This window comes from Triticum urartu, chromosome 2A (assembly GCF_056163025.1).
Source record: "Triticum urartu cultivar PI428250 chromosome 2A, HENAU_Tu73, whole genome shotgun sequence".
NCBI classification, from domain to species: Eukaryota; Viridiplantae; Streptophyta; class Magnoliopsida; order Poales; family Poaceae; genus Triticum; species Triticum urartu.
Genome location: NC_141874.1, coordinates 527,803,935 through 527,814,390, shown reverse-complemented (window position 1 = coordinate 527,814,390; position 10,456 = coordinate 527,803,935). Strand labels below are relative to the sequence as shown.

Here is a 10,456-nt window from a genome sequence, read left to right as displayed (position 1 = left end):
AATAAGCTGGTGATTGAGCGGGTCTTCCTTAGACAGGCCTCTGACCCCTTTAAATTTCTTGTGTTCTTGCAGCATTGGCATCCGCTCGCTAGGCAGCGGGACCGTGCCTGTCTGGGGTAGATGTTGGATGCGCTTCATGTCACCAAGTGGCGCCTCTCTTCGATGAGGAGTCGTTGATGTTGTGGCCACTTGGTGGGCTTTTTCTCCCTTTATATTATGCTTTCGTTAGGCGTCCTTATGTTGTTGCTCCAACAGACTTGTTTATTTGGTGATTTAGTACTTGGTGTATGAGCTCGGTGGTTTCTTTATTTATAAAGCGGGGCGAAAGCCTATTTGGAGTGCTATACCTAGCTTCGCGACATTGAACCTGGTCTCGCTGCAAGCGTGCCCTCCCGACGCTACTAATGGGTCGCCCAAGTAGGTTCCCATATAGGTTTGTTGTTCTCCTCGGATTTTCATTCGTTTTTTCTTTTCTTTTGTTGATATTTTCAAAAATATTATATATGCATATATTTAATAACTTAAATTAAATTGAAAACCTGAATTTAAAAATGGTAACACATTATAAAAAAGTTGCGAGTGGAAGTTTAAAAAAAAGTGTTGATAACATTCAACAAATGTTGATAACAATAAAGTATGTTTGTACATTACATTTAAGAAAATGTTCACATGTTTCCCAAAGTATGTTTGTGACATTAAAAAAGAATACACGAAGTAAAACAAATGTTCATATCATTCAAAACATGTTTATACTTGTATATGAAAAATGTTTTACACATATCCAAACAAATTTTCAAAAAAGAAATTAAGAAAATGTTAATCATGTATTCAAAAAATGTTTTAGATTTATACAAAAAATGCACAATGTATATGAAAAAAATTAGCATTAGTACATATATTTAAAAAGTGTTAATCATGTATTTAAAAATATTTAACATGTATAAAATATATTTCATGTGTATACAAAATATCTACAATGTGTAGGAAAAAAAGTAGACATCAAAAGATACATTAGACGAAAATGTCAAACATGTATTTGGAAAATGTTAAACATGTATAAAAAATATTTTTGATGTATACAAAGAATTTACAATGAGTATGGGAAAAGGTAAATATGTGTTGAAAAAAAGGGGGGAAATAAAAAAGGATAAAGAAACATAGAAAACAAAACAAAAAAGAAAAACCGTTGAAGACCAATACAAAAGCCAAAGAGAAAAGAACAGAAAAGGAAAAAAAATCCCGAAGAAAACCACTAAAATAAATGCAGAAAAAAAACTCGCTCAAAACTAGCAAGACCGGCTGAGCGAAAAACATAAAAAACCTGCCTGAAAGTTTCCCAAAACAAGTCTAGGAGCTCCCAGCAACCTTCCAAAAACCGCCCTCTCATGTAACGATAGATACTGCATGTCTTTGTTAATTGGCCGGCCCTTTTACAGGTTCGCTGAAGGCGAGACAGAACTCTGCCTTGCAACAGGCGAGATATAGCCGGCCTGCTTCCTCTCCCTGGAGCCAATCAAGTAAAAAGAAAAAGAAAAATCAATACAACACACTGTCAAAAAAACGAAATCACTAGTTAAGGGGCACCCCTTGCAAATGTCACACCTATCTTTTGATGAGCTGACAAGTGACAAACTACATGTGCATCTCTTATCGAAACCTAAGAGTTTCTGTTTCTTTCGTAGATTGTTCTTTCTTTAAATGCTTTATCTTTTGAATCGTACGTCCAAATCCCGAATCGTTTTCACCGTCGGCTCCGCGCGTCATGATCTTCGGAACTAGATTAATAGTTTTTTTCTCGCAAAAAACCCGTAGTTAGAAACCAATTTTCCCCTACCTTTTTCCTTTCTGAGAGGCATAGTTATACTCATCACGGAAGCAAATCTGTGCCTACACAAAAGCAAATTCATGCCTCTCATAGAACAAAAAAATGTATTTTTCCTTTCTGAGAGGCGTGCCTCGCGCGGAAGCAAATGTGTGCCTCCACGACCAACAAATCTGTGCCTCTCATGGAACAAATAAACACGTAGTTGTGCCTCTCGTGGAAACAAAAAACACGTTTTTCTTCCTTTTTTATGTGCCTCTTGCGGAAGCAAACCTGTGCCTCCACAACAGGCAAATCTGTGCCTCTCATGGAAGCAAAAAAAACCGTGTTTTTTCCCTTTCGACATGCACAACTGTGGCTCTCGTGTAAGAAGAAAAAATCATGTTTCCTGTGCAAATTATTGTTGGAATATTTCCTCCAAAATCTAGGAAAAAACTAAAAGCCGCCCCCCACCCGCCAAAAAACTATATAAAATCCTAAAACACGTATAAAAAATAAAAAATGAAATACTAAAGGAGTGCCCAACTTGTGGGGCTCCCACAAGAGGTACCCTTAATTAGTAGATCTCCTAAAAGCCCAACAGACAAGATGAAAAAAGGCATCTTCATCCCTCCAGTCCAGCCCACACACCTACAAGCCATCACAACCCCTATGAAGGCCACTCTCTCCCCCAAAGTAACGAAAACACACATGTGGTGCATGCAAATCATAAAGCTACATGATCCAACAATTACGGACGCAATTGAGACATAAATCAAATCTGAGGCGATTGAGATTTAGAGTAACTTCATTCATTTTAAGTTGTACTAGCTTTGAACATATTTATTTATTTTGTATCACAATATGTTCGTACATGATCAAATTTCAAAGCCCTCCTCAAACAAATCCAATAGTGAAGGCATGTCATAAATTAGATACATGATTAAACGTTTTTCTTTTATGCAATTTGTAAATGTAAATCCCGATGACATTTTTTTAGGACTGATGACATTTGACATTGTATATTCGGTCTCTTAGTGCATGCATGCAAATATATTTGGATCCCTCGCCGGCTCACTCCAAACACTATAGTTTGATCTTATCTTCTTTCATCGTTTCCGTTCAGCATTGCTCCACGGCGCGCGCGCGTGCTCACTCCGCTCTGACGAACGCCACGATCCTCTGGAGCAACTCCCTGGCCTTCTCCGTCGCAGGCTCGTACAGGTAGAACACGTGGCCGACCCCCTCCGACTCGAACAGCTCCACCGCCGGCTCGGGGCCCCTCGCCCGGGCCGCCGCATCCGCGTACGCCCTGCCGCGCCAACGCAAGAAGTCCCCCTCGGCGACGCACACCATCACCTTCTCGCACGCCAGGTTCTCCAGCCCCGGCGCGCCCTCCACGGTCGGGTTCATCCGGGGGTCGTCCGCGCCGTCCACTGCGTCGGGGCACACGAACTCCCACAGGCCCTTCTGCTCCACGCCCTCCGCGCGCCCCGGCCGGGGCTCTTCGCCGATGGGCTCCTTGCCCCAGAACCACGGGTGGATCAGGACGATCCCCTTGAGCCTTCCTGCGGCGCCCCTGAAGTCGTGGTGCATGGTGAGGTGGTGGCAGATGTTGCCGCCGGCGCTGTCTCCCGCGAGGAAAATGCGGGAGAGGTCGGCTCTCTCGGCGAGCCACGGGTCGGCGGCGGAGAGCACCCACTTGAGGGCCGCCAGGGAGTCCTCGTACGCCGCGGGGAGCAGGTGCTCCGGGGCGAGGCGGTAGTCGACGGAGACCGCGACGGCGGCGCAGGCCGCGGTGAGGTCGTTGAGGCAGCGGTGGTAAGCGGCCGACGCGGCCGACCCGATCACGAACCCCCCGCCGTGGAAGTACACGAGGACGGGGAGCTTCTTGCCGGCGCCGGCGCCCGTTTCGGGCGGGCGGTAGAGACGCACGAACGAGAAGGGCGAGAGCGACACGTCCTTGGACACGACGCCCGTTGCGGCGTCGTGGCCGGGCGGGACGGGCGGCATGGCGAGGGGCCGCTCGAGCCTGCCGCTCCTGTGGACCAGGAGGAGCGGAGAGAAGTCGTGGACGACCTCGTCGCCGGCGTCGGCGGTGGCCGCGGCGTTCTTTGCCATCGCCGACCTGTTCGGTGCGCGGCGGGCGTGCAACGTCAGGGACGTCCGGCGGCGTACGTGTAGTTCTGTGCTAGTATTACCGTATTTGTAGCGCATGCACTGGGAGTGGCAGAGCAGAGCTTGTGCTGGACTGTTGGTGTGTAGCTGAGTCACGAGCATTGTCCTCTTCCCCGGTTGGGTGGTAGATTGGTAGGAGTTTTGTGGTGGATCTTCGTTTTAGGGTTAGTTTGGTTTTTCTATATAGGAAATCTCAACGACTAAAGAGGAGTCGGTAGGTTCGGCTCATCTTTTCCCTCGTTTTCCGTTTCTTTTTCTCTCTTCATGCCTTCATCCGGTTTCGTAACATCTACTATAAATGCCCTTTAGTTATGGGCAGCGCTAGGCGTCAGCCGGCTGATCTGCCGTGGGATCAGCCGGCTCGACCGCCGTCCGATTTAACCGTTGGATGCGCTTGAGGAGGACTGCATGCACATGTCGCTTTCATGCTGACGTATTGGTGGACCGCGATTGCTTTTCTTTTTGGGTAGCGCTAGGCGTCAGCCGGCTAATCTGCGCGTGGGATCAGCCGGCTCGACCGCCGTCCGATTTAACCGTTGGATGCGCTTGAGGAGGACTGCATGTACATGTCATTTTCATGCTGACGTATTGGTGGACCGCGATTGCTTTTCCTTTTGCACTAATCCAATCACCACTCCCTCTGCTGCCGCGCTAGTAGTACACGCCATGTTTCCTTTCCTCCGTGCTGCTTAGACAACCTACGGTGTATGTGCTGCTCAACTTCCTTAGATTTTGGGCAAGAAATCCACGGACGTTGCTCCCAGTAGAGAGATGGAAACACACAAAAAAAAGGAAAACGCTTGCGTTCTGTTGGCTCATGCTCGCAAGAAATCACCCGCATCCGTTGTAGTCTGATTAAACATGATCGTACGGTGCGGCAAGCCATCATCTGCGATCAACATGTGCGCGGATTGCAACGTCATTGGCGTTTCTGAGACATCGTCATTGTTGCAGAGACGAGTTTCTGAAATATCATTGTTGTTGCGAAGGCGTGTTTTGCAATGTCACGGTGTTTCTGAAATATTGACGTTGTTGCAGAAGCATGTTTAAAAAAAATATTGTTCTAGAGATGCGTTTTTGAAACATCATCCTTGTTGCAGAGATATGGGTCTGTGAGCTCACGGGATTGCAACATCACTAGTGTTGCTGAAACATGGCCAATGTTGTGCAATGCTTACATCATCATTGATGATGCACGAGGTAAGGTGGACATTGTGGGCCGCTTGATTATGGTTGATCTGACGGTGGGGGAGTTATCCGCCGGCCGACACGTAGCATGGCCCAAAAATAAAAGCTCCCAGTGGAGTGTAGTTTCGCAACAAAATCTACCGGCTATTGCAAGAGAAAAAAATAAATCCTTACATAAAACATTGAAATTTGATTTTTGCAAAGAACATGGTAGACTGTTGCAACAAAAATGCTAAACTAAAATAACAATTATTGGGAACAAAAAAACTAACGATTTTTTTAAAACAAGCAACAAGAAAGCATGATATATCATTACAACATTGCGGTCGGGTTTGAAGCATTGTCGATCGGCTTTGCAGCGTCATGTGTCTCACTTGCAGCGGCGTCGATCGGCCATGCAACATCTAAATGGCCAGGTTTTGCCACAACAAAAATGATTTGTGACCTTGTAACATCGTGCATTAGATTTCAGTAGCTCTGGTCGGCACTGCGGCGTTGCCATTGGTCGGCCGGTTTTGTGTAAGCAAGAAATGAAATGATGTCCGACCTTGTGACATTGCGCATGCGGCTTGTAGTAGCTTTGACCGGCCTTACAGCATCAAGCATCTGACTTGCAGCATGCAAGGTCACACAACCATCTTTGCAGCACGGTATACCAAATTTGTACTAGAAAAAAATAGGCCCGTGCTACGAGTCGACTGATCTTTTTCAAAGATCGGCTGACAGTCACTCGATGTCGTGCTCGAGTGGTCGTATAGGCTTCCCTTTGCATCACGATGTATGTTGTGAAGCCTTTTTGCAACACAATGCATGTTGTGAAGATATCGAGTAGCCTAGCCGTGGGCTCCATTTTGCAACATCATTCATGTTGCAAAGCCCCTTTGCAAGACGACACATGTTGCCAAGCCCCTTTGCAACGCACCACATGTTATGAAGCCATCGAGCATCCCACGTGGCTCCCTTTTGAAACATGGTGCATGTTGCGAAGTTTCCTTGCAACACGGTGCACGTTGCGAAACCCCTTTGCAAACGCATGTTGCGAAACCCCTTTGCGGTGTGACACATGTTTCGAAGTCTCTTTGCAAAACGATGCATGTTGCGAACCCCCTTTCCAGCATGGCGCATGTTTTTAAACCCCTTTGCAGCGTGACACATGTTGCAAAGTCTCTTTGCAGCGCGACACATGTTGCGAAACCCCTGTACAACGTGACACATGTTGTGAAACCGGCTTTGTTGCAATATCGTGCTAACCATTTAGCACTCCGTGGTCCGACCTTGTAGCAGCTTGTAGCGTGCGGGAGGCCGTCCTTGCGGATGTGGTGGCCCCAAAGCCACCCTCTTCCGTTGGCTACAAGTAGCATCGGGTAGCTGGCTTGCCGGCTCGTCATCCAAAACAAGTCTTGCAGCTTGTTATGGAGGAAGCAGCACACGTAATCCAGGTAGCGATGCACGGAGTAGCTTTTAGTAGTGCATGGCAGCAAGTACCACTAGCAGTCTAGCATGCAAAGGAATCATACCATAGGCCATGGGGACCACTCATGGCAAAAGGTAGGACAAGGACAAGTGTGCAAGAGGAGAAGAGACCAGCGCGCGCCCAACAGAAATCGTGATTAGGCAATCCAACGGCTTAGCACGCGGCGGACGGGTCCAGTAAAATCAGCCGCCTGATTTGAAGTATTTTCCTTTAGTTATTGCACATCTAAATGACTTCATTAAATTAAAAAAATGCTCAAAAAATACATGCAATAAACTTAGCATAAAATCAATGACATAGGACTTAGGTGTGCAAGAGTACATCAAGATGTGCTTTAACAAAACTGTTTTTAAATCTATACTATTTTTTTAATAATAAAGAGACAAATGTTTTTGTCCGTCTGTCGTAATTGCCTTCAAAGTTGCCACAAATTACACTCAACGCTACGGATAGGTGAAAAACAATTCGTCCAGGAAACCTGGGTTCAATCCCAGTTTCTCCCAATTTTCTCTTTCTTCCTTTTCTCTTTGAATTCTCAGCAGATGGGTTGCGCAATATTGCAATTTTGGCCCAACAACTCTCTGTCTTTTTCTCTCAGAATTGTTAGAAAATGGGGTACACAATGTTGCAATTTCGGCCCAGCAGCTCTCTGTTTAACCATTCTTTTTCCAGACAGATTCAAATGCTTTCAAAATAGGGCGACGCTACGCATTCGTCGGCCGATGTTTAGATTTTATCCGTCGCCTTAACGGCCGTTGGATGCCTGAACTGATAGCCGTATGATCTAGTGTCTGCGTCCCGCATGCCCACTCGTTATTTCCGGCAACAAACGCTCTGTTGCGGAAACAACACTATTGCCCCCGGCCCCGACAGAGTTGCGCCTCGCGCGGCGCCACCGCCAATCCACCGCAAAATCAGCCCGCCGCAGGCGTGCAGGAACTAAATTGAAGTTTCTGCAACACTATGGTGCACCATGGTTGGATCTGACGCAAATCGAGCTCACTGAGGGGACCTGCTTCGAGAACAGCCGCGGCCTCTACTCCGGCATGACGGCGATGAGCTCCCACGCTGGGCATTCCTTTTGCAATTTTTGTAACTGAAGCTATGTTTCTGAAACATGCGTCGTGTTGCAATGCTTGGCCTCGTACGCTCTCACATCGTGTACTCCTCCAGCGCTTTCTGTAATCGGGGCTATGTTTCTGAAGCAAGACCCGTGTTGCAGAAAAAAACTTCACTATGCATTACACTATGTTCTGAAACAAGACATGTGTTGGAGAAACTTTCTAAAACTAGACCCTGTTGCTGAAACAAACTTCACCGCCGAATCGTTTTCTTATTTCTGAAACAAGATCTTTGTTGCAGAAACCGCCGATCTCTGAATCGTACCTGCTTGAGTCGTCACCGGCCACTGCCGATCCCGAGCAAGTCGTTGTCGCCACCGCGGTGGATAAGGCCTCGTGGCCCCATGCCTTGCGTCGCCACGCCCGTTCGCCAGCTCCCAAATCCATCCCTTCGCCCTCTAATCCAGATGAGCCCCGAAACCTCCCTACTGTTACCCAGTTGCAGGAATGACTGTCTTAAAACAACAAGTGAGTTGCAGGAAAACAGATGCGGTTTCCAGACGAGCCACGAAACCCCTCTAGTTTTCCCCAGTTGCAAGTCTGTCTTGAAACAACAGGTGAGTTGCAGGAAAACAGACACTCGACGGACGCGGAGGCGTTTTCGACCATCCGATCAACACACGATCAAACGGCCACGGAGCCGGCGGACGGGCGGGCATGATTATCAGCCGGCTGATGAGCAGTGTTTCCCTTTGTCCTTAGATTTTTTACCTGAAGTCAACAGGAATTTTTATGGGGGGTGCTATGCGTCCGCCGGCTGATCTTTTGCCGGGTCACGAGCTGTCCGATCTAACACATCGAGCGTCCGAGCAATGCCCTGATAATTGCAACAGACGTCTTGTTGCAGGTTTTTTTCTGCAACAAAGGTCTTGTTGCATAATTCTTTTTTGCAACAGAGGCCTTGTTGCAGATTTTTTTTCTCCAATAGAGGCTTTATTACAGAATATTTTTGCAACATCGGTCTTGTTACAGAATATTTTTGCAACAAAGATGATGTTGCAAAAAAAATTCATCTTCACATTTTTGCAACATAGGAATTGTTGAAGAAGGGACTTCTGCAACAGAAGTGACGTTGCAGAAAATTGTAAAGGGGAAACAAGATGGCAGAAACACCACGTCGCAGTCGTTCACGTTGCTGTTTTCAACTCTGTCATTGCAATTGCAACAGGAGGTGGTCGGTGATGGTCACGGATGACGAGAGGAGGTCAAAGGTCATCAACGGCGTGCCAAACAGAGTTGGATGCTCCCGCGGTGGCCGACGAACCTGTGACAAACGATGGCCGTGGTGTTGGCAGCCGACGACCACCATATGTAGTTGCAAGAACAGCTGCCCCGCCACAAGCCGGGGAGCACACCCGCCGCTGCTGGTGCATAACCACCTTATGCTGCAGCTTGCAAAGATCACCACCAGATCTATACCGAGCCGTGGTGAAGGAGCTACAGGACATGAACGGATGTAGTCAATGGTTGCCCTGCTATGCAGTCAATTGCAGGAGCGTGAGGCGTAGTAGGTTGCAGTGGACAAGAGAGTGCTCAGGATAAGGAATAAGTGGTTGAGGTTGGATAAGGTAGAGGGGAATCGTGAGGAGCCATGGGTACCACATCACGTGAACACGTGTCACACCGGCGAAGCGGTGGACGAGAACCGAGCAATCAGTCGGGTGATTTAAATCATTTCCCTTCAAAATATTCATATTTTTCTAATTCTAATTTCAAATCAAACATGTTATATATGAAAACCCTTAAAAAATGTGGATTGCAACTACGTTATGACCATGCATGTTAATCAATTTTAAAATTATGTTTAGTGTGCAACCTTAATTAGTACCTTCTTTATATGGGGTATTTTGGAAAGTCCTATTATATGTGTTTTCCACCCAATTTAAATTGAGTATATATGATAGTTTGATGCTCTCAAAAATTATTGACAACATAAGGGATGTTGATTCCTACCAGCTACCATATGCTAAAGATTATGCACATAATGATCTTCTCTATTTCACACATTGCATAATAACCAACGAAAATACTAATGTTCACACATGTGGCAGTTTTGCAACTCGCTCACACACGTGGATCACCGTCCAGTCGAGTTTGCACGAATCTTGACACATTGAGGCGGATTTTGCGTGCCACGTAGGACAGTGCTGGTGTGTGGGCATTGGAGAGTTCGTCCACACACCCCACAACACAAGATTTTGTCAGCTGCGCTATGTGGGCGAACTAGTTTTTACCTACACAGCCACCACCTAGTCCACGCGCGTGTGGGTGAACTGCTTTTCGCCAACACGACACTCATACGTTGTTGGATGGCAACTGCAGTTACGCGTACGTGACAACTAGATAAACACACATGGCAACTATGATTCGTTACTAGACGGCAACTGCAGTTACGCGTACGTGGCAACCAGATAAACACATATGGCAATTGTGATTAACCATACATGGCAACTATGATTGGACCACACGTGGTAATTAGGTAAACACACATGACAACTACTGTTTGACCATATGTGGCAAGTAGTTAATCACACACAGCAAGTATGGTTTGATTACACGCGGCAACTACCATAAATTAGACATGGCAACTATAGTTAAACAAAACAGATAAAGTTGTCATGCTTTTACAACTACATTTGCTATCCCAGATAACTACATCTGTCATTCCGGATGGCAACTAAATCGTCATCCCGC

At 46.5% G+C, this 10,456-nt stretch overlaps 1 protein-coding gene across 1 annotated transcript; it reads right to left on the bottom strand.

The window, feature by feature from the left end:
• Positions 1 to 2,629: 2,629 nt before the first annotated feature.
• LOC125541755 (putative carboxylesterase 2) lies at positions 2,630 to 4,112 on the bottom strand. Its single transcript, XM_048705092.2, has one exon. It carries the CDS (start codon positions 4,079 to 4,081, stop codon positions 2,954 to 2,956), a length of 1,128 nt encoding a protein of 375 aa, XP_048561049.2. The 5' UTR covers positions 4,082 to 4,112; the 3' UTR covers positions 2,630 to 2,953.
• Between the last annotated feature and the right edge of the window lie 6,344 nt (positions 4,113 to 10,456).

Bases quoted from the DNA above. Each gene is read 5' to 3' on its own strand.
- LOC125541755 (XM_048705092.2), bottom strand. From the start codon at position 4,081: ATGCTCGTGACTCAGCTACACACCAACAGTCCAGCACAAGCTCTGCTC.